This window comes from Acomys minous (assembly GCF_964271855.1).
Source record: "Acomys minous genome assembly, chromosome: 16".
NCBI lineage: Eukaryota > Metazoa > Chordata > Mammalia > Rodentia > Muridae > Acomys > Acomys minous.
In genome coordinates this window covers 14,484,465-14,512,348 of record NC_140498.1, presented here as the reverse complement: position 1 = coordinate 14,512,348, position 27,884 = coordinate 14,484,465, and the positions used below count along the sequence as shown (strand labels likewise).

The following is a 27,884-nucleotide window of genomic DNA, read 5'->3' as shown; positions in this document are numbered from 1 at the left end:
GCCTTCATCTCAAGGCTGAACCCAAGCATTGTAGAATGTCCTTTCTCCTTTCTGCTGGGTGTGATGCAAGCTCAGACAGGATGGTGAGGGCTGAACAGCATGTGGGTGACCCTCTTTTAAGGATCTCAGGGGGAAAAAAAAGGAAACTGGGCTTTGAAGGCAAAGCTTGTCAGCCTGAAAGTGCCGTGCTGTGGGCTGGGGAGACGGCTTAGTCAGTGAAGCATTTGCCTCGGGAGCCTGAGAAGCTGAGTTCAAGCCCCAGAATTTACACTAAAAGGCCAGGTAGCATTATGACGAGAATCACAAAACCGGCTCCCCTCACAGCCTGATCCTCCACCAAGGGCTCTCTCAGGTCCAGAACATGGATGAAGGGCAGGGGCTTAGTTTACAGGCTCCAGAAAAATCAGTACTTAAGATGCACCACCAGCCAGAGATGCTTACGTCCAGAAGAAACTCAGCACTCTTACAGGCCTCTGTAAAATGCACGAGCTCTGGCCCAACAACATGCATTCTGGGCTCTTAACTGTCTGCTATTATTGGAGGGGGTTTGGCCCTCTTTGACTAGGGTAATGGATTCACCATCTTGGATCTAAACTCCTGTGTTCCCTCCCCCCCCCCCCACACACACACAGGCTGGCACTGTGACATGTTGGTGAAGCAGTCAAAGGGTGTGGTTAAGAAGTTCGCAGAGGTCTCTGAATCAGGTCTAGGCAAGAATTGGGGTGAATCCCTTTAGTGGCTTATGCAAATGATCTCCTGTGCCTGCTGTCCAGTTGCCTCTCAGACCACATATAGGACTAAGCTAGATATGTACACAGACATTAAAATGAATGTGCAGCATGGGAAGGAAGCTAGGAAAGACTTAGAATAAACCCTGGGGTAACTCTTGGCTGATTGTTTAATTTTCTTTTTTTTTTTTCCTACAACAGTAACTCCATAATCCCCAAAAGGTGATTTAGATAAAGTTAGATCATGTACAATGAAGTGGTTATTTTACTACGCCATCGTTTTTGTTATTCTTCTGAGCTGTGCTTGGGACTATGGGGCAGGCCACTGCTGTCCCTCAGCCCGAGGCTAAGAAATGGCAGAGTAAGCTGAGATTCTTGCCACACTAGAACATGACTCCTCAAAGCCTACTACCTCCTCCTCATCCATCCCGTGACTTCACTGCCTCCTCCTCTTCTGGGGACTGACAATGGCATCTAACCCGAGAGCACATTAGCTTTATTTCAGGATTGTTGTTGTTATTTTCTAGTGGTATTTAAAGGGTAAAAGTGTATGGCAGGTAGATCTGAACTACAACAAGCAAAACCCTCTACTTTCTCATTTTTCTCCACCTTGATCGTGGGACCCAACCCAATCCCAAGCCTCTTAAAAGTATGAAATTACACCTTCCCCGTATTTGGTTATTCTGGCTATTTCTGCCACACACTACACAACATTCCTGCAACTCCTTTTCCTACCATCTAAGGCTCCTATTAGCTCTGCGATGAAACATTTTCTGATCATCCCCCTAACATCACCAGCCTCTCCTTAATGACTGGGGCTATGCTATTTTGTTTAGTTCTCCTGATAATTGCCTTCATAATTTTAATACATTTACCCTTGACTATTGACTCGCCGACATCAGCATTTTGTCAAAAATCAGGATCTTGTGCGCCTTTTCCAGAGCTGTGGATTGACAGTGCTTAGAGGGAGCTATTCTGCAAGCACCCTCATGTATACACCAGGTAGTCCTTGTATCCATTAGACGAAGGAGTACCCTCAGCCTGCCCTTCCTTAGCCACATCCCCTGCCTCCCGGATGAAGATGGGAGGCCGATCATCTTTTTCATGCTGCCTGTTCACTGGTCGCACCTGGGGCAGCCGCTGCACTACAGAGAAAGGCACTAACAAAGCCCACGGAAGCAGAGACGCCTGGCTGCCTCAGGAGTGCCTTCTTCCCGGTGTCTCACATAACCCAGGCTGGAGCAGGACCTCTATATCGGCAAGGCGGGACCTGCAAATGCTTGATCCTCCTGCCTCTACCTTCTGAGGACTGGCATTACAGGCATGTGTCACCAAGCCACTTTAGATAACAATCACTCTTCGAAGAGTGGGACCAGGTACCCGGACTCTCGGGAGACAGTGAAAGGGTAGAAGACCTAAACTTTTGGGTGACACGTAACTTGAAGAATCAAACACCTGTAGATTTTGTCATTCTTTTTCAGCAGTAATGGTGTTTCGAACAATGGACTCAGCATTTGGGGATAAGTATCACTTAAAGAAAATCGTGACAGTGAAGTTTCATAGCTAAAACTTTTAAAGAGCTGTAATTAACAACATGGCACCCTTAAACACATTAGATAATAGTATGAATAAGACAGATAAAGAAAATGCACAAATTACCAAATACTACCCCCATGGGTTTTTTAATAAAATAGAAAAGGAAATTGGAAGATGATTTAATTAAATCTATTTAGTAGATGTACTGGGGGAAGAGAGTTAGCCGAATTTCACAATTTCCTAGTAGGCAAAGAGCTAGTGCCTTTATCTCTCTTCTTAAACAAGACCACACTCCTCTATCGAGCAAGTCTGTGGCCCTGCACTGGGGAGAAATCAAGCCTAGTAACTATGAGTCTCATTTGTGCTTAGGACGTCCTGGGGTCAGCGGGGTCACTCCCAGCAGGCAATCTTCTGTTGGAGCTCTTAAATGTACAGTGACCACAAGTGGCTTCCTGGGTTTGGTTCTCATGGTGAATTGTTCACAAAAGGGAGTGTGCATCTGTTCTGTTTCTGGGCTATGGGCGTGTGGTTGGAGAGACCCATCACCTTGATTATGTGTGACCCTGGGTTGGCTCTACTGATGTTATCATCAGCCTTGCTAGCAATGAAGCTGAGCTGCACTTCTGTTTGAGCAATTCACCAGTCCTGTTGGCCTTCGTTATGCTGGGGAGGGAAAGTCAGTGGGGCTGCCCCGGAGCTTGTTACAGATGGCAAGTGACAGGATCTGACTGCGGGGAGATAATTTTCATTTCATTCTCTCAATAGCTATTTCGCGAACAAGATGTTCTTTTTAAAAGTCTCCAAAGAGTATGGAAAATCTCCCAACTGTGTACTTGCTTTTAACCAGTTCTGAGATGGCTGTAATCTTACAGGGTATAATGCCGTCAAATGCAGTCTGGGTAGCGGAGCTAAAGTGTGACTTTACCTTTAAGAACAGCTGGCTGGTACCATTGCACAAGCCAGTTGCCTCTGTGTCACTCTGTGAACTGTGGCTGTGGTACAAGTTAATCTCAACTGATTAAAATCACGCCCTGGCAGCTGTTGCCTGCTGGTCACGTCTCCCCTGGCTAATTGGCACACCTGCTTGAGGGACAATCTCTAGATGTATTCATTCTCACAGCAAGAAAGGATTGAGCATCTGCCCTGGGCTGGGCATGCTAGGTGCTAGGACCTATCAGTGAATGAGATGAAAATTAAAACTGTTCCCACCTCAATAGTTGGCATGTCACTGGAATAAAAGAAGACAAAAGAAACAATGAGGGGAGATGATCTAGGTTGCTCCAGAGAAACAGCAGGAGCTCATGTTGTCGGAATGGGCTAGACTGAGTGTTGGAAAGAAAAAAAACTCGACTGGGGTTCTCCCACAATCAGGAGGAAGCAGGTGCTATGTTCCCATCCTGGAAACGCAGTTAGGGATGCACAATACAGAAGAAAAGTGAATCCCCCTCCCCCACCTGCCACTCACTTCATCTCTGCACGTCAGCATAGAACATTCCACCAGCTGATGCACCAGCAGAGGATGCTGGGCTGGCATCTATGAACCCCATAGCAGCTGTCACTGGTGTAGAGCTTCCCCTGGGCGTGTGAGCCCTGGCATGCCCAGCCTTCTCTGCATGCAGGTGGGGCAGCAGGTGTTTGCAGTTACTGCAGAGAGTGGAATAGCAGTGTGTAGAGCAGGGAGTGGAGGTAAACAGGGGCAACAGTGCTGCACATCAGGAACTGGCTCACACAAGAGGGGATCCCTGTGGAGAGCTGCGAGGTGCCACGCCTTAACAAGGCGCAGGTTTCCGCGCTCTCTAAGATAAACAAGTCCTTATATGGCAAAAGGCTGTGCAAGGGTAACTGGTGATCTGATGACGAGCAGTCCTGCTCTGACGCGGACCTATGAGGAGGTGACACCTGGCATGAGCTGATTGGCCTTGAGTTGTACTTAAGCTTGGCCCTTCCCTTCTTCGGGGCCATTCCCACTGAGCTTAATCCTGAGTAAAGATCTCGAGAAGAAGTCTGGTTGTTGGTGTCTTATTTCCGCTGGACGGTGCGGCGCCGACAAGTGGTGGCCCGTACGGGGAGCTTAAAGTCCTCGGTACGTCAGACTTCAGAACTCCTGATCTACAGGGCGATCGATCGATAAGTGTCCGGTAAATTAGGACCCGAGTGTAAAGGTTCTCAGGTTGTTGAGACAAGTTTTTCAGTCCCCGGTAAAGCGAGGGAAGGTTCTCAGGTTGTTGAAGCAAGTTTTTCAGTCCGCAGTAAAGCAGGGGAAGGTTCTCAGGTTGTTGAGACAAGTTTTTCAGTCCACGGTAAAGCAGAGGAAGGTTCTCAGGTTGTTGAGGCAAGTTTTTCAGTCCGCGGTAAAGCGGGGGAAGGTTCTCAGGTTGTTGAGACAAGTTATTCAATATGCGGTAAAGCGGGGGACGTTCAGAGACCCTTTAAAAATGGGAAACTCTTGGTCATGTCCGATCAGGGCAGCTCAGAAAGGGCTGCTGAAAACTACAGGAAAGGAGCTAATTCTTAAGTCTCCGGAAGGGAGCCAATACACGAGGTTTATCACGGAAAAAAAAGCGAAAATATGGGTGCGTCACAGTCTCATCTGGTTTTCGCCGCTCTTCAAGAGCTGTTAATATCAAAAGGAAACAAGTTAAAGAGTAAAACCTTGGAAACCTTTTTGTCAGAATGTGTGGGCGGTCATACATCAGTGTCCTCTGGAGATCAGACCTCTACTCTCACCCATTTCGTCCTGCTCTTACAAAATAAAACAGGGGGAATTGTGGAGAGCTGCGAGGTGCCGTGCCTTAACAAGACGCAGGTTTCTGCCATCCCGACGGCGAGCGCTCTCTAAGATAAACAAGTCCTTATATGGCAAAAGGCTGTGCAAGGGTAACTGGTGATCTGATGACGAGCAGTCCTGCTCTGACGCGGACCTATGAGGAGGTGGCACCTGGCATGAGCTGATTGGCCCTTGAGTTGTACTTAAGCTTGGCCCTTCCCTTCTTCGGGGCCATTCCCACTGAGCTTAATCCTGAGTAAAGATCTCGAGAAGAAGTCTGGTTGTTGGTGTCTTATTTCCGCTGGACGGTGCGGTGCCGACAGATCCCGACCATGGGAAGCAGTCAAGAATAGAAGTGGCACTCCAGACAGGCAGCAAGGAGAACTTCTGGGTGGGGCTGAGCTGGGCTTGTCTATAAAATAGAGCTCTAAGAGGTCACGGACTGTCAAAGGTACTGGTGGAAGTGGCAAGGCTTGGAATCATTAAGTCCTTTCTTTCAGGAACTTGGTATGGACAAGCCCTGAGATTCTGAGCCAGGTTCAGTGCATGGACCTTGGCTGCCAGCTGTGGGTGTTGCCATGGGAGGCACACTGCCTCACCTCCTTCTCTTAGTCTATTTCTGTTATCTGGATTGGGCACTTTCCATGGAGCCAAATACGCTCCCTGCCCAGAAACCTATAAGGTAGTACTAATCTTAGTTGACAAAAAAAAAAAAAGAAGAAGTAAGTTAACACAAGCTATGTGCGACCCAGCGTGCACCACTCCCCGACCACATCTCCTACCAGAAATCTTTCTCGATACTGCCTTCCTGTCACACCAGCCCCTTTGCTGTTCTTAAAACATTCCAGGCAGCCAGCCTCCTGCCCCCAGGCTTTCGCGCAGGGTTCCCCACCTAAATAGCTCCATGGGACTCTGCCTGTGGCAACAAGGCCACACAGGCAGGCTCATCTGGACCACTGCCATCTCCACATTAACGACCCCAATTTCCCTCTCTTCGTAGACAGATGGCTACTAAGGAGCACATACCGTGTGTTCTGTGTTTTCTTGTTCACTATCTGATTAACCATACCAGAATGTAAGGTCCACAAGGGAGGGAGCAGGTGCACTCTAAGTTTTCAAAATAGTATGTTTGCTGATGAGATTTTTTTTTTGGGGGGGGGGGGAGGAGCTAATAGTTTAACAGAAGATCTTAGTTCTGATCCCTTTCCTGTCAGTAACTCAGTGAGCAGCTTTGTGGGCACTGACCCCCTTTCTGTTTTAGTTTCTGTATGTGGCAAACGGACAAGTAAGCTGTACCCTACAGAGGAGTGAAGTGGAAAGGGGCCACAGATGTAAAAGCACTGTGTATTATTGAATTTATTATATAAATGCAAGGCTTTCTTTTTAAATATATTTTATTAATTTATTCATATTTCATCTCAATTGTTATCCCATCCCTTGTATCCTCCCACTCCTCCCTCCCTCCCATTTTCCCCCTACTCTCCTCCCCTATGACTGTGGATGCGGGGGGCCTCTTCCCCCTGTATATGCTCATAGAGTATCAAGTCTCTTCTTGGTAGCCTGCTATCCTTCCTCTGAGGGCCACCAGGCCTCCCCATCATACTGGCAAGGATGTAGAGAGAGAGGAACATTTCTTCATTGCTGATGAGAATGCAAACTAGTACAGCCACTTTGGAAATCTATCTGGCACTATCTCAGAAAACTGGGAATAAGGCTTCCTCAAGACCCAGCTATTCCACTCCTTGGAATATACCCAGAAGATGTTCCAACATACAACAAGAACATTTGCTCAACCATGTTCATAGTAGCCTTATTCATAATAGCAAGGCTTTCTTTTAAGTTCAAGGCTTCCTGACTTTGAGGGAGTTTTGCTGAAGTGGAAGGAAACTCCATTCTCAATAAAGAATCCTTCATGGATGTCAGAGGTGGCCAAGTCTCCTCAGGGAGAGCAGGTCCAGTTCACTGTGCATGAAAGAGCACAGTGAGAGGTGAACAGCCCCATCAGAAGCCAGGGCCTTTCTAGGACTCGCTGGGGACCTTGGGGAGCCTGCAGGTACTTGTCCCCAGCACATTTCAGATGTCTCCTCTCTCCAAAGGTAAAGCAGAGTGGTGAGCGAGGACAAGCCTTCGAGATTTCCCCTTTGCATCTTTATATATCCTGTCATCTAAAGAATCTGGCAGAGAGAGGAGGCAGGAGGGGGGGACTGGAAAGGGAGGAGGGAAAGGAAACTGTGCTTGGTATATAATATATGAGAGAAGAATCGATTTTTTTTTAAAAAGGAAAAAGCAAAAAATCTGGACCATTGAGATAACTCTGAAGTAAAGGGATTGGTCACACAAGCCCAGAACCCAAGTTCAGTCCCCAGAACCTACAGAGATGTGGAAGGAGAGGCTACCCTCTGCACAGTTACACACACACACACACACACACACACACACACACACATACACACACACACATACACACACACACACACACAATGGCACACACAGTGTTTTCCAGAGACTACAGGGCAGTCGCACATATGAACTCATACATAGCACCTGCACTGGTTTAAGCCAGACACAGCCCCCATGTGAAGATGGGAGGTAAGGCCAAATTCCCCACCCTAGACAAGAAGTTATTGGCAATTTATTCCTGCAAGAGTCAGTGCTCTTCAAGAATATGATATCTTGTAGGTTGGCCAGGAGTTGGCACCACAGCCAACAGTATATGCATTGTATAAGTTGGACACAGTGAGTTAAAAAAATAAAAGAGTGTACAAAGTTAAAGGGTAGGGAAGAGTGGATCCAGAGGAGCTGGGGGAGGAGTCAGCGTGGTCAAAATAAACTGCATGGAAATTCTAAAAGTATAATGATGATGATGATGATGATGATGATTTTTAAATCCTAGTTATTCATTGATTGTCAGTCTGGTCACATAGTGTCTTTTTCCCGTACCTTCAGACTCCATTATATAAATATACGAACAGTTCACATCTCTAGATCTCTGGTACCTCATATTTGACCACATCCCCTGGATGGGGAGGCCTGGCGGCACTCAGAGGAAGAATAGCAGGCTACCAAGAAGAGACTTGATGCCCTATGAGCATATACAGGGGGAGGAGGTCCCCCTCAATCCCAGGGGAGTAAAGGGAAAATGGGAGGGAGGGAGGAATGGGAAGATACAAGGGATGAGATAACCATTGAGATGTAATATGAATAAAGTAATAAAATATATTAAATAAATAAATATATGAACAAAGTAACCTGGTCCAATGTAGTGTAAAGCCAGCCCTCCTACATCCCAGGTTTGCCATCTTGTACTCTATGACAACTTTGTGTAAAAAAAAAAATGAAGGTGGGTAACACACTGGTGTCTCCATTCAGTCTGCTCTGCCTTGGGAAGCAAGAGAGAAAGCCTCATGAGTCTGTACTCTGGTGGCATGGCCTGCCCAGGCAACATGTTTTGACTCTCCCCTTTCCTTCCTCCACAGGGCTTCATGGACATTGACTTAAATAAGTTCAAGGAGAGTGGAGCCAATGTGACAGGGTTCCAGTTGGTGAACTATACAGACACGATCCCAGCCAGAATCATGCAGCAGTGGAGGACAAGTGACGCCCGAGACCACACCAGGGTGGACTGGAAGAGGCCGAAGGTGTGAAAATGGATACCCTTTTTTTTTTTCTCCCTTAGCCATCCCAAGAACACTGGGCCATGTTAGCCTTCAGAAATAACATAATTTTTCTAATAAGCAAAGGAAAACATCAGCATAAGGGTCAGGCATGCCAACACAACAGAGGTCAGCAGCCCAAAGCTGTCTCCATTGATGCACATTCACCAAATATCCCAAATTCTTATTCTGTTACCCTCGGCTTTTGACTTCTACTCTATGATACAAGAAGCCTGCATGGACTTCAGCTGTGATGCCAGCATTCTACCCAGCATCTGCTAATTGACTTTTGTCAGTGGGACAAAATGTTTGAACAAATCAACTCTAGGAGGAAAGATCTATTTTGGCTAATGGTTTCAGCGTGTGGCCAGCTGGCTCCATTGCTTTTAGGGCTGTGGTAAGGCAGGGACATCGTGGCGGAAAGACACAATGGAGGGAAACTGCTCATTTCAAGGCATCCAGGGTGTGGAGATTCAGGAAGGGGCCAGGGACAAGCTTCAGCCTCCAAAGGCACACACTCAGTGACCCACTTCCTCCAAGGAAAACCCGCCTCCGATTTCCACCACTTCCCAATGATGCCACTGGGTTATCAGTTCATTGGTGGGTTAATCCCTTGATTATGTCAGTTGTCTCTTCCTTTTAGGAGGGAGGGGATACTCCAATCCCAAACACAGCATGAGGATGAAAAAACGAAAAGCACTCCCCTCTGTTCTTAAGAACTCTTTTCCTGAAACTGAGGGATGGCTCAGCTGGCAAAGTGCTTGCTGCGATCCCCAATACCCATGTAACTATCCAAGTGCAGGACCAAACATCCATAACCCCAGCCCTAGGAAGGCAGAAGCAGGAGGATTCCTGGAGCTTGCTGGTGAGCCAGCCAGTCTAGCCAAATTGGTGAGCTCCAGATCCAGTGAGAAACACTGTCACAGAACTAAAGTGAAGAAAGACCAAAGAGGACTCCTGATGTTGACCTCTGACCTCAGCACATGCACATACACATACACAGCCACACATACATGAACATGTACACACAGCGAGAATTCTTCTCAGAAGTTATTGCCAGATCTTTTGATTACTCGCCACCAACCCCATGTGAGAAAACTGCCTTTAGCTGGTTTCAAGGGAAGCCATAAAATGTTGGTTCTGTTCTAAGTAGGGCCACCATCTTTCTTTTTCCTCCAGCAATACTTGGGATGGAAATTAATACCTTGTGCATGCTACGCAAGTGCTAGAGCCCCCTCCCTTCTGTCACCATCTTACCCAGCAATAGAGAAATGGCCATCTCTTTATAGACAGTCTCTGTGAGTAGAGGATAGAGGTGGCTCTTACTCTCCGCCTCTAAACACCCAGATGACCATCAGAGAAACTTGCCTGGAGATGCTCAACTGCTCTCTACCTGGCTCTGCAGCCAGCTTTTCACTTGGAAGGAGTCCCACAGCCAAACCTTGCTTTGTTTGACATTTGACAGTGTTTGTGGATGTGGAGAGCAGGCTGCTGCCCTCCCAGGTGAGATCACATAGCATGGCAGTGGCTCCATGCAAAACTGTGTTGAGAAGGATTCTGAGGCCAAGTCTGTTATTTGGGACCATAGGTGAATCCTTGGCCCACATTTCGAGGCTGCTCAGTCCGTTTTGTGAATTGCAGACTGTATAAGTAAGTGGGGTATTTTCTGTCCCATCAGTGACCAAACTGACTTAACTCTTCAAGAATGAAGACTCACTGTGGCATCTGATTAAACAAAAGTGCTTTAAAACAAAGATTGACTCTGACGGGGGCTAACAAAGTAGTTTATGACTGGCCAAACCAATAGCCAAGTGTGATGTATTTGTTTCTAAGATGATCAAAGCAGTCTTGTTTTGTTTGGTTCAGTTTTTCCAGACAATGTTTCTCTGTGTAGCCTTGACTCTCCTGGACACACTTTGCAGACCAGGCTGGCCTGGAACTCACAGAGATTCACCTGCTTCTGCCTCACTGAGTGCTAGCATTAAAGGTGTGTGCCAGCATGCCCAGCTTTTTTTGTTAACAAGGTGCATGCTTATGATAGCAGCACTTAAAATGTGGAAGCAGGAGGAATAGGAGGTCAGTGTCATCCTGGGCTACACAGAAAGTTCCAGACTAGCCTGTTACAAAAATATAAACTAGAAGGGACTGAGGAGGTATTTTGGTCAGTTATGTGTTTGCTGTGTAAGCGTAAGGAACTTTATTTGGATCCCAGCCCCCACAGAAAATGTTAAGCATGACCGAATAGGCCTGTTACCCTACTCCTGGGGAGTCAGGGACATGAGGATCCATGGAGTTCACAGGCCAAGCACTCCTGCCAGTTTGTGAGCTTGAGGCTCAGTCTAAGACTCTGACTCAAAAATAATGTCAGGAGCAATTAAGTAAGACTTCCAGCCTGCGTGTGTGCTGGAACTGGAAAAATAACCCGTTCTATAACTGTCATGCAACCTTAAGATGTCATAACTGGGTAGTAAGACCAGTTTTGTCTCATTCATATCTTGGCTGCTCTTTGGTCAAGCGAGGAAAACCCTTAAGCATTATCATTAATCTACAAGAAGGAGAGTTTATAGAATGTGCACTTTAACACAGAGCAAGACACACAGCGATAATTAGGGGCTTGCTCATCCTAGACTGTCATTTCCTTTACTGTTAGAAGAGGTAGTAGAGCAGGCAGCTCTCCTTAGCTCCCAGTTGTTGACTCTCCTAAAGAGGAAGCCGACTGATTTTCCATGAATTTGTCCTGCAGATACGTTATATTTAATCTGTGCATTTCTTCCTGAAGAAACCAACATTTTTTCAAGTCACAAGGGTGAGCACCAAACTCCAAAATGCCAGCTTGCCTTTAAAGGTTACAGCTAGCTGGGCTGAACTTCCAGCCCTGGAGAGCCGCTTGGCTGGACTAGTGAGCTGACTTGTGAGAGAGATGAAACATCCAGCTGCAAACATGCCAAGCCGCTGGCCCATCCCATACGTCACTCACCAGGAAGTTCAGTTCCCAGCAGATAGCCTCCCACCTGTCTGCCAGCTCTCTCTGACACCTGCCTTTCTGCCTTCCCTCCCCAGTACACATCTGCTCTTACCTATGATGGTGTGAAAGTGATGGCCGAGGCCTTCCAGAGCCTACGGAGGCAGAGGATTGACATATCCCGGCGGGGGAATGCTGGGGACTGTCTGGCTAACCCAGCTGTGCCCTGGGGCCAAGGGATTGACATCCAGAGAGCCCTGCAGCAGGTAAGGATACCAAATGCCTTCCTACCTCACTCTTGGGAGCCAAATAGGAAAGTCAGGATCCAGTCCAAGCGGTGTGCATCACTCTAAAATGAAGGGTAAGCCTGGAGTTTGGAGTGACCACTGCACTGTTTGTGTCAAATGAATGGAACTCAAGTCAAACTTGGGATAAAACAAACAGAGATGCCATGGAAGTGTGGTGCCATTGCTTATAGTATCAAGGCTGTATTCTCTGCTTAGGGTTTATACTAAAGAAAAGAAAGCCACTGGTTCCCATGCTCAGCAAGGGCATTTGGCATACTATGTAGGGATGATGCCAGGGAAGTTAGATGATAAGGTAAAATGCTTATCACAAGAGCACAAGGACCAGAGTTTGGAACCCCAGCACTCACATGAATGGTGGACAGATGTGATTGCTTGTCTATACTCCCAGAATGCAAGAAGGGCAGAGATGGGATCTCTACAGTGGGCTGGCTAGGAAGACTAGTAGAACTCATGAGTTCTGGGTTCAAGTGAGAGACCCTGCATCGATATATAAGGTATACAGTAGCAGTGTAAGACATCATCCTCTGGCTTCTATATAAAAGTGTAACACATATGCATATGTACCCATCCACAGGTCTACACACACACACAAACACACACACACACACACACACACACACACACACACACACACACACACAAGCTAAGAAATGCTCAGGGTTGACTGAGCTCTGAGCAGACCCCTAGACTTGTCTCCTTCATTCCTTCCTTATTCATGTACATTCCGTGGGTGTTGCATGTCCTTCTCACCTGACTTTCTTGCATCTCAGCCCCAGTCATCAATTCTGTTTACACTCAAACTGTGAGAACAAGAATGGAAAATCATGCCTGGCCCAATTGATTGGCCATTCAAAGGACTCAGAGGAAGAATCCAGACTCCACAGTGGAGAGTATAAATATTAAATTACTTATATTTTTGCTCACATATCAAGCTAAGACAGTGGTATACATGGGTGTATATTTGACATTTCTGCTTTTGAAGATTCTGGGGAGTTGCTCACTGATTGAGTACTCTTGGAGGTCCTAGAAGTCTCTAGAAATACTACAAGCCCATGCTGTGATTCTTGATTTGCTACTGCACAGCATTACCTCTGGTGTGAAGGCAGAAAGATGGCGGTAAGAAAGCTGCACTAACCCCAAAGGGAATGGCAAAACACGGCACAGAGGGAAAGCCACAACAGCAAGATATTGGTGTAACTGTCCTCCAGAACCCGCCTTCCCCAGCCAGTGGCATTCCCTGGGTGAGGCCACTCCACCATTAAGCCTGCATTCAGCAGAAGGATTTGGGCTTCCAGGAGAGAGGAGACCTTCTAAACAAGAGTGACAGGGACACAAAGTGCACATCCACCTGTGCAGGGCACGGGCAATATTCACAACCCAGAGAAAATAAGGAGAGAGCCACAGTGGCTGTCCCTCAGCCCTGAAGAGGAGCCCTGTGAGGTAGAGTCATGCAGTCATGTTCTCCAGACTGAGGTGAGGCAGAAGACCTTCCTACCATAGTGGGCATCATTAGGACCTCAGCCATGTCTCTGCCTTCCACCGTCTCTGTACAGACCTCTGCCCTTCCTTCTTCTCTGTGCAGGGCAGCCCCCCAAGTCACCAGGAAGTGACAACAGACACCAGGCAGGTTCCAGAATGATTACCAAAGAGTCAGTGGCCATTCCCAGCACATTTAAAATGCTCTTAACAGACATCAGTCGAGACAGATCTGTCTGCAGTGTGAGGCTGGCCTCAGACAATCCCAGGGACTTGCCCTTGGCACCACAAGCTTCCAGCTCGTCTGCTTCTCCCATCTTAATGACATCCCTAAAAGCATATTCTGATGCCACCATGACAGGGATGAAGCCCATGAGGCAATGTGGAGTGACAGGCAGTGCTTTCAGTCAGGAAGCAAGAAAGACAGCCCCTAAGTCTCTCTGAGCAACCTCAGAATAGCCACCCTGCTCCCTGGTGGCCAGGCAGACAGCACCCAAGTCTCAGCTGTCCATAAGAACGCTAAGACCCCAGCATTCAGAAGACAGAGGCAGAAGGATTGGTACTTTCTACTTTATGTGAGCTACATGGAAAGTGCCAGGAGGAAGGAGAAAACTCTACAAGTGTATCCATTTCCCATATGTCTAACTCACATCTTTCCACTATAACATATACTCGTCCTCTGTTTTCTGCCCTAGCAGAATTGCAGAGAGTTGGTTGCCATGGCAAAGGCTGATAGCTTCCTCTGCTTTGGAGCTGAGATACGTGTGTGCCTGCCTTCCGTGGGTAGCTCCCAAGAGCTGACTGTGCACTCCACAGGGAGAGGGGGACTAAACACTGGGGACAATGAAAAAAAGTCAAGTCCAGCCCACGAGAGACTCCTTCAGTCTCTTTGATGAACAAACAAACAAACCAAAATGTTCCTTCCCTAAGATCATCTGTCCAAAACAGACTCTTTTTCAAATCTGTGTGAATCACCTAGACTCAAGCAGTTATTGCTAGAAGAAACCTTGAAGATTACTGGCCCACACTTTCCCTCACTTTATAATGAGGTAGTAGACCCAGAGTGGCCTGTGATGCCTCTATGGTCACACAGCAGTTTAACCACAGAAGCAGAACCAGATCCATGCCCTGGGCCCCTCCTTCCATGTATCAGGCCTATCCTGTGACCTAGCAGATTCCTCTCTACAGTGCTGAGTGCTGGAGCCTTCACCCAGCCAGGACCACTATCCAACCATTTTGTCTTCTAGACCCACCTTTTTAGATAGCATTTCATCAGAAGAAACTACCACCAGAGCCCATGTAAATCCTAGAGGCACCCAGTCTAGGAACCCAGGCCTTTGCTCCAGAACTCCTGTGTCTGCAGCCTTTGGGTCACATAGTACAAAGGACCAATCTCACGCTGGCTCAGATGTTGCTGTCTGAAGTCCAGCACAGCCTGCCTAGAAGTCAAATCCTAAAGATAATGCTAATGATAGCTATGATGTAGCATGGGCTGACAGCACAGGCTCTGAGCATTTCATGTGTCACCTCACTGAGTGCTCCATGAAGCACAGTGGGACTCAGATTTATTATCTGAGTAAACGTAAAATGACAAGTCTGAGCTTCCAGGAGAGTGATTAAACTGCCTTAGATGATACAGCTGACCTGTGTGCCACACACAGATGTTGCTCTGCAACTTAGCAGAGGTGACCCAAAGCAGTGGCCAAGCCCAGTGCAGCACAGAGCTATGGGCAGTCTATCTGCACCGGCATCCCTCACCACTGGGATTCCTCCAGAGCAAAGTGAAGCTGCCCCTGTCTGCCACCAGGAGAAGTATTTAAGACCTCAACGAACCTACAACCTGGAAGCCCACAGTGCTCCAAGAAGGAAACACCCTGTGCCTATTTCTAGCCGACATTAAAAAAAAAAAAAGACCCAAGACTCAAGTCTCAAGTCAAGCTCTTAATGTGTGAGAGATCATAGACCTTTAAGGATGAGGAAGGAAAAATCTCTGGGCTCTTTTTTTTCCAAGAAAAAAAGATGCATGTGTTACTATGTATAATTTTGTATGACCAGATGTTATGGGATCATAGATGCTCCTAGAAGCAAAGCCCAAGCCATCAAGTTCAGAAAGCCGCCTCCAGGATCGATTAACCCTCTTAGTTCTTACTTAGGTCATAGTCAAGTATACACAAATGAAGGATGGATGGCACCTGGGATGGAGTGGGCAAGAGGAGCCCCTGCTTTCCAATACACAATGTCAAGGTTCAAAGGCATGAGAACCTCACTAGCAGTAACAGGGAGATGTGCACTGAGGACCGAGCCACAGAGTAAGTGCTGCAGGATCAGAAAGTGTGTACAACTACAAAGCTTTCTGTAGGAATACAGCTGGGATCGTTCAACTCACTGTCCAGCCTGAACACCTAAGGGAGAAAGAGAAGCTAGGAATGAGGCTCTATGAGGGACCATTTGCATGGACTAGCAGGCATGAGGCCTTGGGCTCAATTCCAAACACACATATGATACCTGCCAAAGACTAGAACCAGAACGCAGGCACATTTGGGGATGTCACACTCGACCTGTAAGGGAGTGTTGAAGGAAAGAGCTAGGTTCACATTCTAGCCCCACCTAAAGCCATCTGGACACCATGTAATAATCACTTGTTTGTGCTACTGGTTCATCTGCTCAAAGGACTCAGAACTACTCTTCTTCCTCTTCCTCCTCCTCCTCCTCCTTCTCTTCTCTCATATATTATATCCCCACCGTAGTTTCACCTCCTGCCTCTCCTCCCAGACCCTCCCCCATCTCTCTTCTCCCCCAGATTCACTTCTCCTCCTCTTCCTCCTCCTCTTCCTCCTCCTCTTCCTCCTCCTCCTCCTCTTCCTTTTCCTCTTCCTCCTTCTCCTTCCCCATTTCCCTTCAGAAAAGGACAGGCCTCCCAGGGATATCAACCAAACATAGCATATCAAATTGCAATAAGTCTAGGCACACCTCCTCATAGTAAGGCTAGGTGAGGTAACCCAGTGAGAGGAAAAGGGTCCCAAAAAATGGCAAGAGTCAGAGACAGCCCCTGCTTCCACCATTAGGAGTCCCACAAGAGCACCAAACTACTCAGCCATAACATATGTGCAGAGGACCTAGGCCAGGCCCTTGCAGACTCCCCGGTTGTCAGTTCAGTCTCTGTGAGCCCCTATGGGCCCAAAGTAGTTGTTTCTGTGGGTTTTCTTGTGGTGTCCTTGACCCCTCTGGCTCCTACAATCCTTCTTCCCTGCCCTTCCTTCTGAAGGCTCTCCTGAGCGCCGCCTAATGTTTGCCTGTGGGGCTCTGTCTTGAGGCTTCTGATGAAGTGCCTGGAGCAGTACCTGGAGGCCTCTGGTTCCTAGAACTTTCTGAGGGGGGGTCCTTTGCCTTACTGGACACCGAGGCACTATGAAAGGACAGTAGCGCCATTCTCACTCTTGTAAAGAGTAGCCTGCTCTACCCTACTGTAGGACAACTTTCCAGACAGACATGAACCCTTCTGTTTTTAGCCTATTCTCCATACCTGTTGGCCCATTCTACACAGTACAGCTGTGGTAACTTCATCTTCTTCATCATCTGAGTGGTACTCACATATGAACACTCATGTCCAGCACAACATTCTCAATATTTAAATTATTTAAGAAGGAAACCTAGAAATGGACTCAGTGAGGAGCCAGCATCTATCCTTTGGAGCCCACAAAGCATGTCTGGAAATGCCCAGCAGGAGCTTGTAGTAGCGTTAGGCATTACATACCACACTGTGCATGTCTGTGGGGCCCACTGCAGCTGGGTGTGGCACTCAGGCCCCCTCTATGAGAGGCCACTTGATATCTGAGATAAAGATGCCAGAAGACATCAGGAGCTTGAGATTTCAGGCCTGCCTCTGCTGCTTATTCATGGCACCTACCCACAGAAGGGAAATCATAAAGTCTAAGCATCATGCCTCATGGATCTCTGGGAATGTGGATAAAGCTTCATGTATGCACAATGCTTAGGAGATGGTAGTAGTATTTGGGGCCATCTTTAGTAACAATAACCGCAGCTAACCTTTTGTGCATTTGCAAGGACAAAACTTTTGTCATAAAGTATCTTATTTACCCTCAAAATAAACTTAAGACATAGTTAACTCAAACCAATGCATCAAACACATGAGGAAGCTGCATCATAAGAGATCATGCAATGTCTTACCACCAAATATATTGATATTTGAGACTAGTGACAGAGAGCAGGTATCCATTTGTATTGTTGGTGGTGATTTTTCATGTTTGGTCATGTTTGCTTTACCATCCAGTCATCCATGCATTTTCCCTACCACTGTCGAAATAAGTTACTTAAAGTGAAACTTACCAAGCAAGCTCCCCACCTTGAACGTGAACCACTGGGAGAGCTGAGCATGGGCCAAGGTGCCTATATTAGTTTCCTTTCTATTGCTGTGATAAAAACAAGGCAGCATTTGGAAAGAAAGAGTTTGTTTGGATTTATAGTTTCAGAGGGGGTGAGTCCATCGTGGTAGGGAGGCATGGCGACACACATTCCCAGTGATATACTTCCTCTAGCAAGGCTGTACCACCTAAACTTACACACACACACACACAAAAAGGTGTCACCAACTGAAGACACGTATTCAAATACATAAGCGTATGGGGAGCATTTCCCATTTAAACCACCACAGTGATTCAAGGTAAGAAGAAGGTAAAGACTCCTTTCTAGTAGTCTTTGTAGCAGAATCCATGTTCCATTTTCTTTCTGCAAAAGAAGGATGCTTCAGACTTTTCCAGGAGTGGTGCTATTGCCGGCTTGCTGAAGAGAGAGCAAAGAGCTTGTATACTTTGTTCAGTGTTTTGGGCCTCTTGTGGCCTCCCTACTGAGACTTCAAAACCAGAAAAGGATGAAGGGTAGGCTTCAGAACAGGTACACACACACACACACACACACACACACACACACACACACACACACAATCTATCCTCCCTGACTTCTTTCTGAAAAAGAAAACTCTGCATGACATTTTGCTTCAAGCTATTGAAGGGGAAGACTCTAAGCAGTGCTATGTCACAAGGCAGAACCTCTATTTGTAACACAGCCTCACCTCACCAGTCATAGGCAGGAGGGATTTGAGGACACAGGGTCAATGTCGGGGACTATGACTTCATTTCCTGGACTCATCCTTCGCTTAAGGGCTACTCAGTCTCTGCAGGAGAAGCAGGCTTGGGTTCCGATATTGTCTACTGGACCTTTAATCTGTAATTTGAACTTGAAGAGTCCATGCAAGTTCAGGCTGGCTCATTTAAAGAGAAAAAATTTCTCATGCCATAGACTTTTGGATTTTGGCCATCTGAGATGTCTCCAAGGCCCTGCATGCACTAGCTGAATGGGGGGTCTCTGTAGGAGCATTCTGTTTTTCACTGCATTTGTGCATCTGCTGTCACTTAAGGTAGACAGGGCAGAAACTTTGTAACCTGGAGACTGAAGAAGGCAAATCACCAAGGTCACCTGGTTGTTGGTGGGGAAGCCAGGGACAAATCCAAGCCATCAGATTTGCAGGTATTTTATTACCTGCACTCACAAAAGAATTAAAAGATATTGTCCAATCATATTCAACACACCCATCCTAAAGGTGCCTTCCAGTGTGACTTGTCGGTGGTGGCACCTCGGTCCCTTGACTTCTCCATCTTCACTTGCTCATCTGAGCAGGCAAGGTGTGGTGGGAGTTTGTTGGCTAAGGCTGATGGGAAGATGCCCCGTTAGCATGATGCTTGACTTGCCAATAATGCTTGCCTGAAGCAATGAGAGAGAACAGGCCCATGCAGGTGAGGATGTCCTCACCACACTGAAGCTGGCCGTGGCAAGGAGTGAGGTTCTAGCCTGTGGGCTGCTCCAAACTCCAGCACATTTAATGCTCTTGGGTTCTGAAAAGGCAAAAGTTCCTACAAAACAAACAAACACATGGTGGGTCAGCATTTGGGCAGGGTGTGTCCAGCCTCTTGGTGTGTTATTCAAGGAGGGAACACAGGTTCACAGAGGCTATAAAGTAGCAAGAACACTTTACTCAAAGCAGAGTTAGACAAATCAGAAAGATGTCATGATCATCAGTGTGCCCACACAGGAGTGAGGGTGTTCCAGAGTCCTGTTTATCCTTTGGGTCTTCCTTCTTAGGGTTCAAAGGAAGGCAGAGTTAGGTTACTAGAAATGTAATTTGGGTGGCTTTCTACTATGACTGACAGACTTAGATTAACCAGTCTCTGCTCACCATGCATGTCCATTCCCATAATGCATCTGATCTCAATCAGAAAGAGAGAGACACAATTATGCGTAGGCATAAGAGGGAAAATAGGAGATTCTCCCTAAAAGTTCACTCAGAGAATAGTTTGCTTTTCTGTGCATGTGCCCCCAAAAAAAGTCTAGGCAAGATTGCTCCATCTTCCTCATTTTTCAGGATGAGTTCCAAGATGTGTCTGACTAGAAATGGGGCATCAATGAAGCAGTTGCTAAGGAGTAACTTGTTTCCACGGCTTAAACCAAGTGAATGTGCATCTTGATGCAGACAGCAGTCCTAGGTTGTCAACAGGTTGCTAGGTGCATTGCTCAGAAAAGATAAGGTGTAGACACAGCCCAATCAAGCAGCCTCCCAGACTAGTAACCTGCTCTAAATGCCGGTCAGCCTCGGTGGCACAAGCCTATTACCCCATCACTTGGGAAGTTGAAGAAGGTGGGCAAGAAGTTCAAGGTCATCTTTGTCAGGTTTGTGTTGAGGTCAAAGCCAGATTGAGCTATTTAAGATGCCACCTCAGAAAGCCAAAAACCACATGCACAAACAAACCAACAAAACCCCACAGGGATAAACATGAAATTCAATTGCTGAGTTTGTGGCACCACTGCTCAGTATTTGCCTGTGTTTTCAGGTGCAATTCGAAGGTTTGACTGGAAACGTGCAATTCAACGAGAAAGGGCGCCGGACCAACTACACTCTCCATGTGATCGAAATGAAGCATGATGGGATCCGCAAGGTAAGGGCCACCTGGGCCACCTGGGCCACCTGGGCCACCTGGGCCACCTGGGCCACCTGGGCTGAGTGGAAGCTTAGGTGGTAATGAGGGCCCTGGACACCTGCCTTGCCTATACCTTTGAGGAGACTGGGGAAATGTGGGGCAGGGGTCTAAACTCTTCTAGTTTTGGCTCTGTCACTTGTCACCTGGGATTTGGAGAAAGTCAGGTCCCTTCTGAGTTCCTCTTTGTAAAATGGAGATGCAACTCACAGATTCTTTCTTTCTGAGAGTTACTGAGAACATGGCACAGAAAAACACCCTGAACATAGAAAGGAAGAGCCGGGCATACTTCTCCGTCTGTGACTTCAACACTCCAATGACCGAGGCTGGAGGATTATTGGAAGTCTCAGTCTAGCCAAGGGTATAGAATGAGATTTAGTCTCACTTTAAAAAAAAAAAGGAACCTGGAAATATACAGTAATAGATGTGTATGCAGTACCAGTGATATGCCTAGGGATTTTGGAGAATTCTAGAATTTTTACTGGTGAGGTTAACTGTCTTCTGACTGTTCAAACTTATACACAGCTGTGCTCTCTTCTCCACAGAAGTCAGAGGTAAAACACACATGCATGTGTTTTTATATAATATTAATATTTGCATTAGACCTTTTAATATGGAATATAGATCCTTTGGTCTTACTTAAACTCTAAGAACCACATTGATTTGGTCACTGTCAATTTCTCCACCTTTGACCTTAGACAGTTCCTTTGGGCCACTTTAGCTAATCTTGTTTGTTCTGGTTCTTTGAGTCCATGTGCTCCTTTCTGTGCTGGTGTGTCACGTTCCTAGGAATGATGGGCTCTTCACCCTGCTGCCATCTTTTGCTTAGTTGATTCTTTGCACTTAGAGCAAGAGGTGTTCCTTGGAGAAAACTTCCCTGGCTACTTTCATTCTGTCTCCCTTGCCCTCAGCCTTCATCATGTCTGCTTCCTTGTGGTAAACTAGCAAGGAGTTATTGTTGAGGGTTTGAAGCTGCTGGAGGGCTGTGGAATGTATCCCTTTCTCCATTGGTAAACTGAGACAGAGAGGCCCAAAAGGCTATCCAAGGTCTCAATGAGCCATAGCTAAAGAGACACCTTGTTCAAGGCCCCTGACTCCTTAGCCCCTGTTTATCTGAAGCTGCTGTCCAGCCTTTAACAATCAGATTGACACAATCAGGACAATGCTGGAGGACATGTGTACACCAGGAGAATCCTGCTGCTCCTGAAAGGGACAGCAGACGCATGACCTAACCATGGTACTTTCACACCCTCAGGAGAGCTCTTGCCCTACAGTGAAATGCAGATGCTTTACTGGTTTGCAAAGTGCTGGAACAATCAAGACAGTTGCTTTTAGACAGACAATCAGGAACCATGCGCCTGGGCTCACCTCAGCACCCTCACAGTGAGGGTTGTTTCCACTTGCCAGGGGCACAAGTTTGATACCTGCCTATACAATGCATAAAAGCCATGTGTTTGTACATGGAGGTTGAGCCTGGACTGGTGGCATAGGCCTTTGAACCCAGCACTACTGAATGTGAGGCAGAGGAATCAGAAGAAGTTCAAGATCAGCCTGTGAAATGGGCTGGTGGATGGAATAATGATACAGAGACCTTTTATATTTATTATAAGCTTATGGCACTATCACTGGGCAGATTCTCAGCTATATTAAACTGATTATACTGACCTAGCCAACATCTTGTCATGCAGCCTGTCCATTTTAGTCTCTAGACCTGGCTTTTCCTATGTGTGGCTAGCGACTGCTGCTCCTGAGATTCCTTCCCAGAGTCCCTCTCTCTGCTGGAAAGCCTGCCTCCCTCTCTTGCTTCAGCTATTGGCGGTTCAGACTTCAGCATTTGAGTAATACAAGGACAATCTCTACATAGTGCGTGAAAACATTACTCCAACAAACCTGGGCTACATAACAAGAGGTTTGGAAGACTGATGGGGGGGCAGGATCATCCTCTCCCCCAGGTAATGAGAGCCATTCAAATAAAGCCAGATTCCTGTCTCCCATTAGGAGTACATTGAGAACATGGGGTAGCGTAAGGCGTATGTTGACATAGAAGCAACCTCTGATGTCATCTCCTCTTCCCTCCCCCATTGTCCCCTCCCTTCTCCCCACCCCATGCTCATATAATAAGCTTCTCCATATCATATCTGTTATATGGCATATTTCATAGTTCATATTTTATATTCCATATATGAGAATCAGACATCTGCCCAGTTATCATCCAGCTGTGTGTTTAGCCTATCTTGGTCTGGATCTTTAATTAAATGAGAGAGATTTGGCTGAATAACTTCTAGTTCCTCTCAGTCCTGGTATTTTGGATGACCCTTGAAAAATTCCATATGATAGCAGTTTAATTTGGTTTGGTTTGGTTTTTTAGCGCTCTCTCTCTCTCTCTCTGTCTCTCTCTCTGTCTCTCTCTGTCTCTCTGTCTCTCTCTCTCTCTCTGTCTCTCTGTCTCTCTCTCTCTCTCTGTCTCTCTCTCTCTCTCTCTCTCTCTCTCTCTCTCTCTCTCTCTCTCTCTCTCTCTCCCCGACTAGACTATGGTTTACTGGGGAAGTGGAGTTAGGGACCTTCCTCATTGCATGAGTTACCTCTGGTGTGACCTCATCAATGATTACAGGGCCTTTGCTGGGACTCTAACCCTTCACTGACTTACAGAGAAGTCTCTATCTTCTCTTGATCTTGGCTTCATTAAGAGCTTCCCAGAGTAAGCAGCTCACTGTAGGGATGAGCAGTAACCAAGCAGTGCACAGAGATCTAGTTTAAAATGCAGATTCCTGCAACAAGGGGACAGGCTCAATACCAGTACACCAGCCTACTGGGCTTATATTAGTGGAAAAAAGCAAGGGTCTTTAAGGACAGGCAGACCAGTATTTGAGTATCTGCTTTACTCTGCACTGGACATATAACTGTGAACAAGTCACTCAGCCTTCCTGAACCTCAGTTACATAACCTCTGATTCAGGGGAAGGGGCATGCTTGTAATCCCAGGACTTGGAAGGCTCAGCCAAGAGGATCCTTGTCAGTTCAAGAGTATCCTGTACTATGCAATGAGACTGAGACTTAAAAAAGAAGGGAAGGAGGGGAAGAAAAAAGAAAGAGAAGGAATGGGGAGGGGTGGAGGGAGAGAAGGAAAGAAGGACGTCATCTCAAGAGAGTGACAGAGCCGACATCCACTTGCTCATATTCTAAACTCCTCTCTGTCTGCCACAGAGACTTCACACCAGTTCTGTATGCACTGCACAGAACTAACTGAGCAGCCTTCAAACCCTCCAGCAAATGGCTGTGCCTGGTTTTTTAATCACCAAGCTGTTTTCAAACTTACTTCCTAGTGTCTAAATCCTTTCTTAGAATGTGATCTTAAACATTCTTTGTCTGCAGGGATCTGCCTTTCAGAAAAATCAATCCCTCGGAATCTCTGCCTCCAGGACTTTTACCCAACCAGACTCCAAGCAAATTAATACCTAAGCTTTTCTTGAGTGACCTTGTGCTTGTTTCAGGGACATTGCAAGGCCTTACCTGCCCAGTGTAACAAAAGCTTTCTTTTCCTGGTTCAGGGCTTCTGGGAAACTCCAATCCCACCTGCATCCCGCTGACTCAGGGCCAGCAATCTCCCTAGGCACCCCTTGCAGTTTAACAACCCACTGAGATGCTAAGCTTCTCTCTGCCCATCAAGCTTAAAGTTTCAGAGAACAGAGAACAGATTTTGCCCTGGCTCTAGTGATGTTAAGTCTTACCAAGTCCCACTTAGATGTATGACTTCCTGGTGGGCTTAGGGATTCTTCTTTGAATGAAACATCTTGTCACGTTGGGATGGAATCACACATTCTTATACTGGCCACTCACAGGAGTATTGTGGAGCACTGTGCTACAGATTCCTTCCTCAGGGCATCGTCAGTGGAGATCCAATCCCCTTGACTACTGATTGTGTGACAGGCTGTTTCAGTGATCACTGGTGGCACCTGACATCTGCCCCTTGCAACTTGACTTGAGTCTCCCTTCCCTGGCCTATGTTTGTTGCTCAGTTCTGGCTTTGCACATAATTGGGCAGAAAAGACCACAGTGACCAGAATTCCTTCTGGCTAGCTTCATTATCTTCTCATTCCAGAAGAACCCAGAGCTTTCTATTCCATTTGTCCCCCTGGAAGGTTTAAGTCCTTGGAATCCAACTGTTCATCTACAAACTAATGTCCACCTAAGATAAGGCCTCAGCACAGCCATTCCTCCATCTACATTGGCCAACCCAGGGTCCATGTCACCTTCCTTGCCCTGGCCAGTAGCTTCCTCACTGCAATGGATCCTATTAGGTGTAGATGGTCCACCTCACCACAAAGACCACATTGCCACCCTCAGAGCTGGGAAATCTGTTTCAAATATACAAGGGATCATACTGCTTAGGGCTCTTCCCTGGCTTCTTATTTCCAGAAAAATACAGTACATCTCCTGACCTCAGCCCACAGAGCCCCAGGCATCAATGCTCGCTCTTTTCTCTGGCTCATTGCTCTGCCTTCATGTAGCTGTCGCTCTCTTCCTTGGGTATTCTTATTGCTAGCCCTCTGCCAGGCATCTCTACACCATATTCTGAGATAAAGTTGCAATAATCTTATTAACTTCAGCCTTTTAGACATGCTAACTTGGCTAAGTGCTGTGGGGACTAAGCTCTGAAACTTAGTTCTTTATCGCCTGGGCACTTGCTTAGTGGATGGCAAGTAGTTGTTCATTTGCTTAAGTGTTCTGCTTCATTAGAAACAAAGAAACACACATTACAGCAAGCTATGATGAAAATAGTTTAGTAGAAGTTTTCAAAGTTGAGGTTAGCTGATTAAGATGAATGAGGTTTAGCCCTAGGGTGAGAGTTGGGCTTAAGAAAGCATCCACCAGAGTCTTTCTGGTGGTCAGCATTTAGCATACAGATGAAGAAGAAGAAAAAGTGAATGAGCTGCTGGAAAATTAGGAAAGATCAGTCTGGAAAAGAGACACATCATTCTTCCAGCATTCTGGGCACCAGAACACAAGAATTCCTCCCAATGGGATGGAAAACAGGCTAAGAATAAGTATGGCTGGTTGGATAACCCCTTCCCACTATCTCTACGCTACAAGGGGCAAACATGATTGCTTGGTGGCCAGCTAGCCATCTCTGCCACAATAGGCAACTGGTTATGACCACCCTCAGTTGAGGATGTCAGGAGCTGCGGCTTCAAAGGCAGTCCTGGGGTCCCCATGTTCAAATTCAGCCTAACGGCTGCATTGAGATCAATTGGATCCACAGTTCTGTGATCACCTGCTCTTTAAGCTTCATCCACTTACGAATATCCTCTCTGTCGTCTGGACTCATTTCCGACGTTCAAAGAATCTTTAGAGGCCGATGGAAAAATAGGAGATCAAAAATAATAAGTGGCCCCAGGAGAAGACTTCTCCCTGTCAGAATACTTTAAATCTTCTCCTGAACAGTGGGCCCCAATCTTTACCAAACTACATACTCTGATTTACTTTCAGAAAGAATCAAAGTCCCTGCCCTCCTCAGTAGAGAATCAAAGTACCATATGGTAATCCAGCCCACAGCCCAAAGGAAGGGGCATAAGCACTCATGTCCGTAGCCTCTTCCGACACTTTTGCCAGCTTTCTATGCATCCAGCTGTGAAAAACAAATATCCATATGAGTCTACTGGCTCGCAGAAGATGTGGTGACCATGAGTCTTTACATCCAGATGTCTCTACCAACCCTGGCAAGATCATGTCTTTTTTTCCCATAAGACATCAGGGGGGAAATTAAGCTTGTTCCGGACTGAGGAGATGGCTCAGACAACAGAGTGCTCACCATGAAAGCGTGAATGTGATCCCTAGCACCCATGGAAAAATGAGCCAGGTCCAGCAGCATGGACTTGTAATCCATGCACCATGGAAGCCTTGCAGCTCTCGCACCACCACAGTTATTCTGCAGCCCTGGGGAGGTTACCTCTCCAAATCACAGTGCCCTCACACTTAATACGGGAGCGAAACCCGGCAAATCTCATGGGATTTTTAATGGAGATGGAAGGAATTAAAAGATAAAAAGCATATAGAAGAACAAGAAGCATTCACTGATCCCAGTTCACAGTGAGAATAGCTGCTATGGGGCAATGGAGGGATAGGCAGCGTCCCAGGTCTAGAGCAAGCGCTGCCTAGCTGCACCACCTCAGGAAGTGAGCAGATGAAATGGCGGAAAACTCACTGAGCCGAAGCAAAAACATGTGCACAGCTGCCATTGTGAATGGCTGCAGATCACAGAAATAAACACCCATGTCCAGGGAAATCATGTGCCAAGGTGAAGGGGGCACACGAACCAACCTTGTGGTCAGTGCCTCGGTTTCCATGCTGAGCTCTGAACACCTAGAAGGCTGCTCTCTCTCTCTCTCTCTCTCTCTCTCTCTCTCTCTCTCTCTCTCTCTCTCTCTCTCTCTCTCTCTCACTCTCTCTCCACCTCCTGCTGGATTTCCATCCCTTTCTCTTGGTATCTCCAGCCAGCAGAATGACAGAACAAGATGCCTGGGGGGGGGGTGGATAGGAGAAGAAAGAGAGGGAGAAAAGAGAATGAAAGATGGGGAGAGGGAGAAGAGTGAGGAAAGAGGGGGAGGAGAAGAGGAAGAGAGAAAAGGGGAAAGGGAAAAAGGAAGAGGCAAGAGGGATGAGGAGAGGAAGGAAGAGAGGGAGAATGAAGGAGGACAGGGAGGAAGAAGAGGAAGAGGGAGAGCAGAGGGAGGAATTAAAAGGGAGGAAGGAAAGGCGAACAGGAGAGAGAAGCTTAGGCAGTCTAGATGTGTGCATATGCGTGTACATTTGTGTGTGCTATGCACATGTGTGTATGTGTGTGCATGCATATGTGCATGTGTCTGCACATATATGTGTGTGCATGGGTTAGCTAGGTCATTCTGTTGTACCAAACATTGCTTGATTCCCTGTTGCCTTAAGAACAGTCTCCACTGCTTGGCCCAGCCTTCAAAACCCTCTGCTACTTAGACCCATGCACCCATTGCTCTCCCAGATAGAACCCTGACTGTTACCCGCTGAACTTGCCTATATTGGCTGACTTCTGCCTCCCCAACAGGGCTACCATCCTCCTTAGCCTGGGAGTCTTGAGCTGAACCCATCCATCATGTCCTGCAGCGCTTTCCTCAGACAGCATCCCACTCCAACCTTGTGTTTCTCTGAAGTCCTCTAGTCGCTCACTTCAGCATTCTCTGGGCTGTGCGTCTGTGTGGTCCACGTCTTTCTCAAGTGATGTTCCCATGGAAAACACTCCCTCTTAGACGTCTCTGTATCCCTCAGCCTCATCACATACCCCTGAGAGTTTTAGCTCGGAGCCTGGCACATAATTGGCATTCAATAACTTTTCTGAAAAACCTTGGACAAAGTATTAACAACCTGTCGATATTTAGAAA

The 27,884-nt window shown here is 46.8% G+C and overlaps 1 protein-coding gene across 3 annotated transcripts in view; it reads left to right on the top strand.

Moving 5' to 3' along the window:
- GRIA1 (glutamate ionotropic receptor AMPA type subunit 1) overlaps positions 1 to 27,884 on the top strand; it is a 307,990-nt gene that overhangs the window by 191,774 nt on the left and 88,332 nt on the right. For all 3 annotated transcript variants that reach the window (XM_084763795.1, XM_084763794.1, XM_084763796.1), the window contains exons 6-8: positions 8,508 to 8,669; positions 11,745 to 11,912; positions 20,333 to 20,437. In XM_084763795.1, the coding sequence (XP_084619921.1) occupies positions 8,508 to 8,669; positions 11,745 to 11,912; positions 20,333 to 20,437 (435 nt within the window). The remainder of the gene's footprint in view (positions 1 to 8,507; positions 8,670 to 11,744; positions 11,913 to 20,332; positions 20,438 to 27,884) is intronic.